A 15,413-nucleotide genomic window follows, 5' to 3' on the forward strand; every position below is an offset into this window, starting at 1 on the left:
TTCTTGGCGGAATATTCGTCGCACGAATCAAGATGAATTTTTAACGAGTGTCCAGCCGCGATAAAGGGCTGCGATAGCGTGCAGCGCGCAGGTAATATCCGCGATGCACTCCCGCCGTTTTAATGGCCATTAGCCAACTTGTGCTCAGCCTGGGTCACGCTATTCACCGCGCTAGGACATATCTCGGCCGAGTTTCTCGTAAAATTTTACACTACCCGGATTGTAACGACCTGCTCTCGAAGTATGTGTGCATGTGTGTGTGTGTGTGTGTGTGCACGACTTAACATTATCGTCTAGAAAAACGCCTCGCTTGTCTCTCCGTGTCGCGGGCAAACTCGGTGCTTTTGCGGGCGATTATGCGAGCGAGATGCAATTTTGAGATATCGCGTAAAACTGAAGAGAAAGCAGATGCAAAGCAAGGAATGGCGAAGTGCCATCAGGGCGAAGAGGAAGAGGACAAGGGGTCCGCGACACCAGAAACGTTCCGATGGAGGTGTCTTCAAGATCTTCCCGCACGAGCCACAGTGTAACTACATGGCGAGAGAATTAACGAGAATTTACAAGGTTCTCCTTGTTGTACAAATCGGTGAAAGAGAAAGAGGATTTTGCGCGACCGACGCGCAAAATACCGCTTCTATGCATCAGCCGCGAGCTAGCAGGGGCTGAAGACGCTAATGGCTAGCCTTATACTTTCTCCCTCGTCTTCTACGAGGCAAACGGTTGACTTATGAGCGACCCTTCTTCTATTATGTACGTCTCCACTTCTTTTATTACCGTCCTTTACCGTGGGATTTTCGGATTATTGCGTCTTACGGCGTACGGTATAACATTAACGTATATACGGCCGCTGCCGCCCGCCGTGTTCACCCTCGCTCGATTTGAGTCCTTCATTACTTATGTTTTATCGTTTTAGTCACGAGCGACAAGGACTCGCTCGTTTCGCCGCTGAATCGCTGAATCGCTAAACCGCTAATTGTGTCCACGCCACGCGTGGTCGCCTCGCGACCGTGGCTTCAGATCCGCGCGGCAAAAAATACATAGACAACAGTGTCAACGTGGCGGAACGCGAGTCTCCTTTTAACTGTCATTTATTATTCAAACGTCGCAACTCCCCTCTCCCCTCGCGAGGATGTAAAAGGCTACAGTGACGTTCCAAGCGTACTGCAGAAACATCGGCTGCCGATATCTTTAGAGCTTCCGCTTCTACTTCTCTATAACTACTTTTCGTCGGAAGCTTCTCGTCGGCGGGAGAAGACCGCGAGAGAATTTATAGAATATTAAAGGCCTCGAGGGGACCCCCCGCGAGGGTCGAGAGACGAAGTCGCGTCACTTCGCGTCTGCGGCTGCAGTTCGCGATTGAAGGATCGCACTCGCACCGCGTTACATACATACGTCTTCCTCCGCGAAAAGAAACGGACGAAGATGGATGCGCGTCTTACGTAAAAGCCTAGTAAGAGAGAGAGAGAGAGAGAGAGAGAGAGAGAGAGAGAGAGAGAGAGAGAGAGAGAGAGAGTGAGAGTACGGGTCGTTTCCGATAGTTCCGGCTATTTTTACCGATACCGTACGATCGAGCTGCGGAAAAGGATGCCTCTTCGAATAGTCCCCCGTGATCTACGGTGCTCCCGTATCTTTATGTGGCACACGGTATGCACACGGTAAATAATTATTGCTTGATCCCTACACAATTTATGATCTTTCGTCCGTCTGCTACATACACATGCACACACACACATATACATACATACGTCCGTCGAATCTGTCGATATTGTGAATAATATCTTCAACCTTGACACACGAGATAAAGCAAACTCTCGAAATGTAGCCGCGGATGGCTTTGTTGGTCGAAGATAAAAAGTGCGCAAGACGAGATAGTTGAAAGGTACCGCTCTCGAATTACGTGTCGGGCTAACATTTCGTGACGAAATACGTGACGTGACGTGTAACACAATTACACTTAATGCACGCGTGTGCGGACGTAAGGATGCTTGAGCGGAGAGTGCAACGCTCATCCGAACGCACATGCACCATTTATCGCTCTCGGCGATCCTGTCAAATCTCTCTCCTCCTCTCTCTCCCTCACTCTCTCTCTTTCTCTCTTTCTTTCTTTCCGTAAAAAAATACGATATCTCTTTCCATCGCATGAGCGTACGCGCACGGAAAATTTTTCTCATACGCTATAATTGTTTTTACGGTTTATGTCCTCCGCAGAGGTATTTGCGGACGCTTTATTAAAACGTTTGTCGGTGCAACTCTTTTCACATGGGGCGTGTGCGAGGCATTACGCGCGAAAGGGTTGGAAGCGTTTTCCATCGAACTTTTTCTAACAACGGAGAAAGAACAGAGCGATAAAAAGGGGTCTCTTTTGAAGAGGAAAGTGCGTCGTCGTTATTCGTCTCTTTCTCTCTCTCTCCCCTCTCTCTCTCTCTCTCTCTCTCTCTCTCTCTCTCTTTCTCTTTCTCTCTTTCTTTCTACTCTCTCTTTGTAAGCAAACCGCATTTACGATACAACGTCAGCTTTATTGGCACGTGAAGCTCTCTCGCCATTCTGTACCAGGAATTACCAACGAGTATACTGATTTAGACGCGACTCGTCTCCTCCTCCTCTTTACCTTCGCTCCCTTCCTCTTCCTCTCTTTTTGTTTTGAGAGAGCGCCAGTTTCGGGCAAAACTCTTAATTACGATATCGATCTAGCAGCCCCGTGCCACTCAGATGTCCAATTAAATCCTCTGACCTGGATGGAACTATTTTAATCGACATTCATTCGCGTACGAATCGAGCTTGCTCTTGAAATCTCGCGCAGCACGTTGGAGCCTGCGATTCGTATCGACATACGTGCGCGAAATTCACCGATAGCCGCGTTAATTAGCGTCCGAGATGTTGCCGAGATCAGATGCTCGCGGGCGCTTTTAACACAGACACGCGTCTCTCTCAATCTCGGATATTCCGGAGTCTAGCCGTTATTTTTACGCGCGCATAAGGGAGTAGTAGCGCGCGCGCGAGTCGATTCGCGGTGTCAGTTCGCGGCTTGTCTTAAATTAATAAATATAGATACACCTAAACTGTGTGTGCATCGTGTATTGCCGGACCACCGACACGTTACCACCTACATGCCCGTTTATTTATAGCCCTTGCGAAAAGCGCCGTGTGTGCCCGCGCGCGGCCGGCGCGCATGAATGTTCATCGCGCGCGCGGTAAATACGCAGACCGCGGCAACATAATCGGCAATTCGTCTCGCAGCGCTGCCGCCCGTAACGGTTACGGCGTTACGGCATTTTCCCCGCCACGCCGGTGGTATTTCCCGCGCCCGATTATCCGGCGCCCGTCGTATACACGAGTCTGACGTCAGAGATTTTAAGTGTCCGCCTTTCCTGGAAAGTTCTAATACATTTAATTCCGCGTAAAGCCGCGTTTTTAACGTCGTCAAGAACGAAACGATACGTTCGCGACACGACGAAATGAATAACAAATTTCGAGACGTTTTCGCGTTTCTCGTATGTCTCTCTCTCTCTCTCTCTCTCTCTCTCTCTCTCTCGCGCGCGCGCGCGTACGTTCCGCCGCACGAAAGATCGACGCTTATCCACGAAACGGAAATTCAAGAGCGAACGAGGGAGAGAGAGAAAGAGAGAGAGAGAGAGAGAGAGAGAGAGAGAGAGAGACTCGTGATCGTCAGACTGATCTAAATTTCTATTTATTTCGATGATGCGTCTGTCCTCGATTCATTCGTGTCGCCGATGGTGACGCATAATATATTATCGATATCACAAGAGTTACAATTATCATGTCGAAAAGTAATATCGCATAACTGGAGCAAGAGGGATTTTCTTCATAGTTCCATATTCTCGTTCCCTTGTGCAAACACTCCCTCCTCTTTCTCTGTCTCTGTCTCTGTCTCTCTTTCCCCAAGACGCAATTCCGCGCGACATGCGACATACAACGTGAAAACATTGCTCACCTGCGCAAAGGCGAAAAGGGACGGCGATAAATTCATTTTTAACTAGCGCGACACACACATGGTAATTCAGAAAATCGAAACAGAAACGCATGCGTACATCATCACGCGAGCCCTTGCGGTTAATTCGCACAGGCTTCGCCCTTCTTATACCGCGAGACCATTATACTGTGCAAGTAACGTCGCGGTTTTCATGCATACGTGCGATACAATTCCGCGTAAGGCCAATTAACGGAGCGATTCGTTCAATTACTCTCCGCGCAACTATGTCAGTGAACCGCACTGCGCGACATTTGCATCGCTCGTGAGTAAGTTTCCTGTTTCGCGGAATTAATGATCGGCAAAGTCTCTCCGTATTAATGTTGAGGTCGCTTCAATTAGCTGTACCGACGATGCCATTTTTCTTCTTTATATTTGCACTCGGATTTTTATAGAATTCTGTATTTCCTCGAGCAAGGGATGAACGCGCGTGTTTACCAGGAGCACTATAAAAGCACGCGCTATAAAAGAGAAATTGTAGGATAAAGGACAAAAAAGTAAAGATCGCTGTAAAGGATTGTCGTTAATTACGTTCGGATCAGCGTTACTGTGCGCCGGCATATTCGTGCTTATACCGCCGCATCTCGATTCTTTTGAAACAGGCAAAAAGCACCGCGGACTAATTAGCAAAATTGGCGTGATTACCATTTTATTAACGTCACAAATACCGACGACACAGCGCTCGTTTCGAGCGAGGCAGCGATTTGGGGGAAACGAAACGCGAGAAATTGCTTTCTTGACAGCCGTGAAATTACACAAAGCACAAAGCGGCTTCAATTTGAAAACTACGCGTATTTATTGACCGCGGAATGGGCGGAAGGTGGGGTTTAACGGGTCGATCAATTTTCCGGACGTTTCCTCCGCACGGTGACTTGCCCCGGTGATCGCGCTTTCACATGCACACGTACACATACATGTACACGCACGCGCGAACACATCACGACGAAGAGAAATCCACCCGCGCGTTAGTGTACGTACTATAAAAGGACCTAACATAACTTCGCACCTCGCCCCTATCCGCTTTTTGCCCGTGAACATATTCATGCCGTCCCGCATTTCAATGCGACCCGCCCATACGGACAGGTCCGGCCCCCCTCCCCCTCCCCCCCCGCTATCGAATATCGTTCTCGATAAATATTTCTTCAACGTGACCACGCGAGTTTTATTAACGACGGAAATTACTACGACCGAAACCCTCAAGTATATCGTGCTTTTCACTTTCATTTTTGTATTTTGCTTCTCTGACACTTATATTTTTCCAAGCTTCACTCGGTGATTTTTCTTTATTTGTTTAATGTTTAACGTGGCACAATTTAGTGATCGTAAATAACTCCACGATGGGAAACGCAACTGATTACAAAGGTGTATTCATAGATCGTTATACAGCCATTCGGAGCTGTATTTTGCGATTTTCTCTTTCACGAGCCTGTGTTTGAAAGGTCGTTCTTTAGAAATGATATAATCTGTGAATAAGCTTTGATTTTTTCAAAAGAACAATAATCGCAGTGTCGATTTCTAATTACCGTCGCTTTGTCGGTTAAAACGTTAACGAGATAACGAACGATGTACGAATCGACATATCTCTATTCAGAGATTATATCTGATGGACTGCAAAGTTATACTTTTGTGGATATCGAAAAATAATACATACGCGAAGCTGCGATTATGCGCGAGGATAACAATCGGCTATAAATACCGGCTCGATCGTTAAAAAGAAAATTGGTGTTTGTATGAATTATACGCCTATAAATATAATCGAGCGTACGCGAAGCGATACGATCGCGCGGGAGAATATTCCGCTTAACGTAGCAGGGATAATTATTAAATTAATTGAATTTCAATTACCATTGACGTTTGTGTTATTTATATTATACGAAAGGAACTTTTCGAAAGGCACTTGAGCATATAATCGCCCGAATAAAATCACCGCTCCCCGCTGTTTTATCTCATTATAGCTGAACCTGCCGAGAGAACGTAATCCAGTCGCGACCCATATTCGACGAGCGCACGGGATAGGGATTGAAACTCGGCGACGGAAAAGGTCAAGTGTCCATTAAAAATCGGTCGGAGAATTCGGCGAGCGAGTGACGTGATCGTACGCATGTGTGTGTATGTGTGTGAACTCACAATTCGAAGAGTCCGCGCGCAAAACGTGAGGGAATTTTCGTATTCCGCCGTTCACGCGTCCGTTCGAATTGTCGAATCGCGGCCAATCGAATAAGAACGGAGCTAACTAGAGCTCTGTGTTTCGTCGGGCAGGACAATTTAGCGTATTTGTACGCCAGTGTCATTTGCTGTGCGCGAACAACGCCGTGTAATCAGCGTGAATCAGACCCTCGATAACAGAGTTTAATTAATTTTAATGCCGCAATTGTCGGCCGCGCGCGTGCAGCTGCGAATCGCTCGCGAGTAACCCACTTTTGCGTGATTCCTCCTTCCTTATGGCACGATCCCGTCAGGATTGTCACGCGAAGGCGAAGTTTGTGCAATTAAAAATATGATGGTTGCAAGAACTCTCTCCTGATGACGTCCGCTCGCTCATATGAGAATTGCGCGAAAGCAATGATAACCAAGCTAGATAAACAAGTAATTTAGGTAATTATACAAATTACACGAATATAATTACTTTGCGAGTGAACGAGAACGCAATTTCGCGCCCGCGCGCGCGTGTGTATGTATGTGTGTGACTTTTCTCTCTTCTTCCCACCTTTGACAACCGTGTCTCGGGCAAATAATATTAACATAACGACAAATGCCTTAAATACACGCGATGGTGTACATATGAGCGTCTCGATCTGTTTGCCGGTTGTAAACGCCCGGCTTTAACGTGCCGTACAGCCAAGCCCAGCACGGCACGGTAATGTAACCCCGCATCCGCGTGCAACCGGAAGAATATTCGCGTACCACTCCAATTCGTATCCTCGTCCGTGTATCCTCCGTGCAAATACGTCCATTATGCAGCGACCGCGCGCGCAGATCCAGCCGACGGCGCTTGTTGCACGCGCGCACCGCTAAAAATAGCGGCGTATGTGAAACGTTTAAATGGAATATTATGCGTGTACTTTTACATTCCATTTATTTTTTTTTTTTAAATGCATGACATCAGACAATCTGGCTTTGTGAAAATAATTTCACGCCAAGTATTATGTTTTAATAGTTTTGTGTAGTAATAATTTTACAAGACTGGACAGGAATATAATACTTTTTAAAATAGTTCATTATTATACACGGTATATCCATTGATGAAAATATACTCATTCATGAGAGTAACTTTCTTGTAACCGTTACCCTTATTCGTGTTGACATGTGATACTTATTGATCTCACTTATACATAATCATATTGAGTTGCATAAAGAGAGTTATATTTATTACTCATTGATAAAAGTAATTTGTTACCGGGACCGTTAAATTATGAGGAGGAACAAATACTCTACTTTACCATATATTGAATGGTTTGAATAAATTAATTACTTAGCAAAGCCCGTTCCCTACCTACTGCCTCTTTTCGTGTATTTTCTGCTCAAAAGTCCATAGAGGTAACCTCCACCTCCTTGAAGTGATGTTATGATTAGGTCAAATTGAACGAGAAAGTCCTGTACATTTTGCAAATAACCACGTAGAATTTTAGTTATTAATTAAAGGACATTCCTTGCTAGCAGGATGCTCCACGCGTTTATTTGGCGCGAGACACCAACATGTCTCTGGATAACGTAATGAGTCGCGACACAAAACAGGGTGGGACAGTGAAGTCGATGTGGTGCGGCTCCGTGCGGCTAATTAAACTGCGTGGTTTTAAGAGCTTGCTGAGAAAGAGAGAGAGAGAGAGAGAGAGAGAGAGAGAGAGAGAAAGAGAGAGAAAGAGAGAGGACACACGGTTGGCTCGATACAATCCCCGTGATAAATTCGTGCCTCGACACGTTAGATTACACCAGCCGAGGGTTGGGTGATATCCTAACAAAGATTAGTTACTCCTCGGACAGCACGTGACTGGCTCGTAACTACACGCGAGACTGTTGGCCGTCGTCGACCTTCCTGCGACCACCGTTCACCACCTTAATTCTAATTTAAGACTTGTTTTCCGACGTCAAATGTCAGGGTCCTTGCGGTCGTTATGGCGCGTCAGTACCAACAGACTAAGCATTCTCTCTCTTTTTCTCTCTCGACAACGAAGATGCGTTTTTCACGAGACAATTACAGTGTCGTATCGCGAATCTGCGTCGGGACGGGTGAAAAGTGGCTTCCCGTCGTTCGTTTCGCACTCCCGCGAAACAACTTTGATCCGATTGCGCTTCCAAGACGATGACGATGGTGGAACGCTAGCAGGGGGTTTTGTGGCAGTCTGTGACGGCTAGTAGATATCGACTGAAGTTGAGTTTGCGAGCTGAGAAAAAGAGAGAGAGAGAGAGAGAGAGAGAGAGAGAGAGAGAGAGAGCCCGTTTTTGCCGTAAATGCCGAAACAGCGTTTTACGCCACACCGCCAGCGCCTCCCCGATGACTGGAGAACTCGTTTCGTATCTGGCGGGACTAGAAATTCCCGAAAATACACCTCTCCGAGGCGAGATAGGTTAATCTTGGCGAACGAGTGAGGAAAGTCCGCATAAACGGCAGAAAAAGTTGAAATTTATCGGCGTTCCGGCATTGTCCGAGGCTGAACGAGGCTCAGGTGCGTCACCGTCCCGTCCATCATCGTGCGTACGTACTTGCGCATGTGCGACCCGAATCCGCGCTCACCGCCGCGGAGGGACCCACTCCGGCCCGTATTATCACAGGGCGCGAACTAGATAGCAATCGCGCGATAATAAACCCCGGCGAGCTAATGTCATCTCGCGGCGCGACCGAGGCATCCGCAGCTGTAATTTAAGTGACGATCGATCCCCTTCCAGCTAACGGATTCGGCAGGCTCGCGTCAGGATGGATTTCCAGGTCAGAAGGTCACGGCATTTGCCGTTCACACGCGCAAGCACAAGCAGCATCCAGTATACAATATTGAGAATTCAGCTTTCAACGGCCTCGTTTTCTCACGGCCCGCACGCCCGCGCGCGCCGGAATTTCCTGACGCGCGACATGCCTCTCCTCTCCTCTCCTCTCCTCTCCTCTTTTCTCCTCTTTGCCCTTTCTCCCTCCCTGTCACTCAGCCGAGGGCTACATTTGTTCATAAAATATGTATGCCTGCCGTATACGCAAGCTGAGGCAAGCCGTAACCACCCCTGAGGGTTGAGTGGTACTCTCGAATGTCTCCTTTTTGCCGCGCAATACGGAGCTGTCGTAGGTCGAAAAGAAGAGACGAACAACTTACCTGTGCTCTCTCTCTCTCTCACACACACACACACACACACACACACACACACACACACACACCCTTTGGCTTTTTCATCTCTCCGTACCTCGCGATCTGACACTCTCGAAAATATGACGGGAGTTATCTTTGGTGTTCGCCTGAACGATCCGCGTTATTACGTTCAGTTATCGCGCCTACGTATAGATACAGATACATTTATTCAACGTATCTCTTATTCTCGGTATACGTCTCGAGCGAGCTAGGCGACACACACACACACATGCGGCACAAATCGGCATCAACGTTCTCATGACGCGCGGGACACTCTACGGATCTTTTCAGCTGTTGGAGGAGAAATTGTTGAAGGGAGAATTGAGACGTATTTGGACGCCGCGATAGCACACAGACGGACGATACATCGTCTTGACGTGAGCTCCAAATTGTCGGCAAAAAAAAAACAGTCACGCGAAGGATTGCAAGCGGAGCCGGCGTGATTGTTTTACAGGGGAACTGAGAGAAGCTCAAAATATCTAAACGCGTATACACGCGGTCAAAATTCCGCGATCGGTGCTTTATGTAAGCCGAAACTGAAAATAATATGTTGTATATATCTGGTAACATGAGACCGATTGTTTTGACGGGACTCATTCAGTTATTTCGCTGTCGCGTAAAATTTTACTGATATTTTTTTACAAAAAGGACATATCGATCGACGATATCAGGTGTCGCATATGCGTGTACATGAGAGAGAGAGAGAGAGAGAGAGAGAGAGAGAGAGAGAGAGAGAGAGAGAGAGAGAGAGAGAGAGAAGGTTCACGCTGAGCTACACGCTAAACGAATTACTAGATGCGCAACTAAGTTTCCGGGTTTCACACATGGATGGCGCTAACGACACATGTAGTCGACATACATGTCTGAAGTTGTGTTTTTTTATAGCTTGGACATCTGTTAACAATAACCAGTCGTAATATCAACACATATCGCAACGCAAAAATATTTTTTCTAACAACGAAGATGTCGAGTTTTGTGCCAAATAAGCATTTGCGGGAAGCTTTGCTTTTCTGCTTTAACTTGAAAAAAAGTGCAGCTGAAGTACCCGCCGTATTCACCAGACCTGGCCTCTTCCGATTATCACTTGTTCCGGTCGATAGCGCATGGCTTGGCTGGGCAACACTTGGCCAATTTCGAAGAAGTGCAAAATTGGTTGGATGAATGGTTTCGATCCAAAGACTCGTCGTTTTATCGTCGCGATATTCATGTATTGCCAGAGAGATAGCAAGAATGTGTAGCTAGCGAGAAACGATACTTTGAATAAACCATTTTTTGTATTTCTCTTGAAATTTTCCATTTTTCATTGATCAAAGAAACCCGGATACTTAATTGCGCACTTAGTAAGTAGAGTGTACCCGCGTCATATCTGACCCAGTAGAGAGTACTTGCGTCGCGTCTGACCTGGTTGAAAGTGCGTGTCTAAATGTTTCCATTATCTTGCACCCGAGACCGTGAGCCGCACGATTAGTGATTAAAACTGTTAACAGATTAAAATTCCGGTAGTCCGAGGGTATGAAGCACTCACATTCTCCTCACCGAAGCGAAAGCGAAGAGTTTGGTTGCGGAAGCGGTCGTCTGACTGACCCACTTCTTCGGAAACCCGAGAAAATTAATTTCAGGACTGGGAGAAATATTCCCTTCGGTTGAATCGTGTAATTTTTATTTCTGCAAACTCGGGCGCTCTCTCTCTCTCTCTCTCTCTCTCTCTCTCTCTCTCTCTTTCCTTTTTTCCCTCTTGTCCTCGAGTCGGCCACAATTTCAGGGATAGACTTTAAGGGATGTACGCATATAGATACGAAAGGTAATCAGTCGCGTGTCTAACGCTGAACTGATGATTAATCGGTCGAGTTGTCCGATGACGATGACTAATCGATGTATTACGATGAGAGACGCGCGGAAAGGAGCTGCGAAGAATAGCTTCTCTGTCTTCTTCGGTCTTCATGATTTAACTATATCTACCATGTTCTTGCCTTTATAGGAAAGGATGAATATTCGCGTCGCGCGCTACAGAGAAAGTCCATTAACACTTATTGCCTCGCTTTATCTTGCCTTTCAATTTCATTCGCACGAGCTCTCAAGATACAAGATAATTTGCGACATTAAAGCGCTTTACGCGACGCGGTTCGCGTTTATATTGTACAAGTAATAATCGCGTCGTATTGCGCCTTTGCTTTTTTAATATCGATGAAACAGTGAGGGCTGGTGTTTGAAGGAATCTAACAAGAAAAATTGAGCCATTGCGCCAGGTACAGTACCGATACCCCGTACTTTGTGTTTCGCTAGCTTTGCTCGTTGATATCTCCTCAAATCTCTAAGAAACATCATTTGCAATATTTAATTGTAGCAATGATTCCTCGCGCTTTAAGTAATCAGAAGTTATTCTCCGCCGTGGTTGTTGCACACAAAGCAAGACGTGTATCGTTATCGCGAATCCACAATATCGCTGCCGAAATTATCCATTGTTTTTGTGTCGTCTTTATTATATGGCTGGATTGCTACGAACAATATGGCACTCGAACACTTCGAAACCGACAATTTCGTAGGAGATCAGTTAAACTCGCTTATCGAAGAGAAAATCTACATGCATTTACATGGCTTTTTAAAGCTGCGTTTCACGAGTGTCAATGAGACACGTGTGAGCGCGACGCGATTTGTATCGCACTTGAGAAAATTCGCATACGTTGTGTACCGCGTGATTTCCGCGAAAAGAATAATATGCCGATTACATTCACTCGTAGGGACAGCGAGAAAAAAAAGAGAGCGAAGAAAAGGATAGACGTGACGAAATGACCGCGTTTCTTTTTTTGCGCGATGAATAGGTCGGCTGTATGCACAAAGGCCGCCTCGTCTCGTTCGAATTCTCGATATCGCGATCCACAGAATAAAAGCGACGAATGGATAACACAAAAGGCCGCGACCGACAGACTCAATCTCACCTGGCATTCAATGTTGCTTCGTAGCATGCACACTCACACGTGCGTGCGTGCGCGCGCGCGTGTGTGTGATGAAGTACTTTTTTTGTCCTACTTGATGGTCGCGATGAGCCTGTCTGCCTATTTACTTACGTATATATACATACCAACCCACTCGCAGGGTTGAAAAGTGGCTGCGACGATAAAGAAGTAAATACACGATAGGGGGTGTCGCCGAGTCCACCTATACGTCGTCAGTAATTCACGGATCGTTATTTGCACCGACTCGTTCGACTCGCGAACTCGCGAAGTCGCCCTCGTAATAAACACGAGACCCGAGGGACGGCTGTCGGAATCATCGTTGGGGTCGAGCCTGCTAATAAAAAGAGCAAAAAAATCAATCGGTCTTGTTTGATGAAATAATAGTTTGCTGAAGCAAGCTCACGTTGTCGTAAGCCCCCTCGGCGTTCGCATATCACGATTTTATAGTATTTTATTTGTTATTAAAAAAACTCGTGCGTATATCTTCCGCAAACAATTTTTGTGCGCACGATTATGGATATTTGAAAATTTTTAAAAATTTGTGTAGAAAATATAGAAAATAATTTTTAAAGTTTAAAATAATAATTTAATGTTTTATGCCATATATATATATGTGTGTGTACATATGTATATATATATATATATATATATATATATATACCCAGGCAGAACAAAAATCGTGATGACAACAAAATGACATCAAAATGACGGGCATAATGACCGAATTATGATGAGAAAACTAGTTTTCCTCATCACTTTGACGTCATTTTGATGTCATCATGACTTTCTGTTCTACCTGGGTATATGTAATAGTAACCGTGTTAAAAATATATTGTTTCCCAGTAACAAAAAGATATTGCCTCCTGTGAGGTTTGAACTCACGACCCCTGGTTTACGAGACCAGTGCTCTACCACTGAGCTAAAGAGGCGTTCTCCCTTGTTCAGGGGTGTTATTCACCCTCCTAGGTACTGCACAAGAGCCACACGATACATTCTAGAAATGTCGCGACAGATAAATGTGATCACGTTTCATCATATAAACGAATATATTCAATCACCAGTCTCTCCTCTCCGTTTTACTCTCGACGATAAAAATTATTGCAATCATTTGGCCAAAAACTCAGGGGTGCAAAAGCGGAAAAATTCAAAGACCGATCGACTCGCGCACGGTCGATCGCGCGATCGATTATGCGATCGATTGCGCGATCGACTTTACATTTGAAATGGCAATTGTGGCTGATCGCGACTCGCAAAATTTACGAAGAAAAACGAATACGTGTAGGAAACAGTATTTCTCTTATAATATCTCTCGAATCACAAAAATCACGAAGAGAAGACAGCTGGATCCGACTGGCGAGTCTCTCAAGGAATATCGCGAGAGAATTTTCGAAAACTTCGCCACGGAGGGCACGTCTATCCGCGGAGATAGCGTACGTAACTTCGATACACTCTGTGTCCTCTTGTCAATAAGGATCAACACGTGTGGCTCGCTTCAGCGCGTGACAGTGCGAGGGCGCGAGGCTTTGTTCTCGCGGTGGATAAGCACGCGCGATAACGCGTCCGGATGCACAGCCAGCTGTCCCCAGCCAGTCAGCCAGCCGGCCAGCTGGCTATTGACAGCCATGCTACGTCGGTATATCGACAGCTGTGTTGCATCGCGCCTCAACTCCCTCGTGACTTGACTCGAGACGGCGCGAAAGCGCATCGGCGTCGCGGTCGTCGGCGTCATCTTGGCCGTCAAGGCGACACAATGGCGCACGTGGTATCGCGCGTGTGTGTCACGAGCGACGAACATTCTGGGAACACAATACACACTTGCCGATTCCGGCGCGCGATATTTATTTCTAAGCGACGCGGAACGCCGCGCCGTGACATGCGCCATGGGAAATAGGGCATGTTGCTCGTAACAGAGGCGATGACGTTGGCGGCTACAAAAGCTAAGAGAAAGACGGGCGAGCCGATGCGTCGCGTCGGCTGCTGCCGCTATCGCAGCCGCAGCCACCGTCGCCGATGCTGCGGCAAACGCTGTTTGCGAGTCGTCTCTGGTCCTCTCGGACGCGCTACGTCACAAGTGCGCATGTATGACATGTCGCGGCGACGGGAGGCTCGTTGAATCGTCAAATGCTCGTCGGGACGGTAAATTGAAGCGCGGGTTTTCGTGTACATTTGCTGTGCGAATGTCTCCGCCGTCGTCATCGTTTTCGTCGCCGTCGCCGTCGCCGTTGCCGCCACCGCCGCCGCCGCCTCCGCGTCGCGAGTCGCAGTTCAAATGTCGTCAAAGCAGCGGAGAACCCGCTCCCGATTCAAGGTATCGTCGTTGCCAAGGTTAGGCCCGCGGGACTGATGCGGGTACGCCGCTATATCTGTTGGATTGCGATTAGGTCCTTAGCTGCATAATAATCGCTCTTTAGCTATCTCGGTCTGTTAGCAATACCATTATCGATTGTTTATAGTCGGTAGACTATTGGTTCGGTATCAACGTGCACACATACACACACACACACACATACACGTGTGAGCACCCAAATTCCATCGATGTCGCTCTTCTCCAAGATCTTCCGCTGCTGCTGCTGCTTTTCACCGTGAACGAAAGTGATTCTCTCGCTCGTGAGATAGAGAAGGCGGCAGTGGCCTGTTTTAATTCACCTGTTGTTTCAAAGGCTGTTGCTTGCATGTTTCAGTCATCAGTACTTTTGATTTGTTGTCTTACCAATACACTCTGTGAACACAGAGTATACACAGAGAAATAAAGCCTTAGTTTATATCATAAATTTACATTTTTCTTGTAGGATTTAATATATTATAACATTCTTTTTTTAATATGACATTACTGAAGTATTATTACATAATATTTTTTTTTATGTTTTAGGTGATAACTCCCCTTAGATCATTGGTTCTCTGTGGTGAAAACAGACAAGACATGGAGGAATGGTTACAAGCATTAAGAACAACGACAGAAAGTCGTTCTCAGGTTGATCCTGGAACTGCCGAGTTATTAGGAGGTAATCATCAATGGTATGCAACTAGTCATGCCAGACCTACATATTGCAATGTCTGCAGAGATGCTCTGCATGGTAAGGAAAATATATTGTATTTTTATAGTTATCTCAACAATATATAGACAAATTATTTGTGCAATTT

The 15,413-nt window shown here is 46.3% G+C and overlaps 1 protein-coding gene and 1 non-coding gene across 18 annotated transcripts in view; one reads left to right on the top strand and one right to left on the bottom strand.

Moving 5' to 3' along the window:
- LOC105192367 (diacylglycerol kinase eta) overlaps positions 1 to 15,413 on the top strand; it is a 32,077-nt gene that overhangs the window by 8,008 nt on the left and 8,656 nt on the right. For 4 of the 17 annotated variants that reach the window (XM_025306020.1, XM_025306028.1, XM_025306023.1 and 1 more), the window contains exons 1-2: positions 13,727 to 14,580; positions 15,142 to 15,346. In XM_025306020.1, the coding sequence (XP_025161805.1) occupies positions 14,542 to 14,580; positions 15,142 to 15,346 (244 nt within the window). In that variant the 5' untranslated portion in view covers positions 13,727 to 14,541. The other 13 variants (XM_025306030.1, XM_025306024.1, XM_025306034.1 and 10 more) reach the window with 9 other exon arrangements.
- Positions 13,130 to 13,201, bottom strand: TRNAT-CGU (transfer RNA threonine (anticodon CGU)). The gene has a single exon. It is a non-coding gene; the product is annotated as a tRNA-Thr (tRNA).

This window comes from Harpegnathos saltator, unplaced genomic scaffold (genome assembly GCF_003227715.2).
Source record: "Harpegnathos saltator strain DR-91 unplaced genomic scaffold, Hsal_v8.6 scaffold75, whole genome shotgun sequence".
Lineage (NCBI taxonomy): Eukaryota > Metazoa > Arthropoda > Insecta > Hymenoptera > Formicidae > Harpegnathos > Harpegnathos saltator.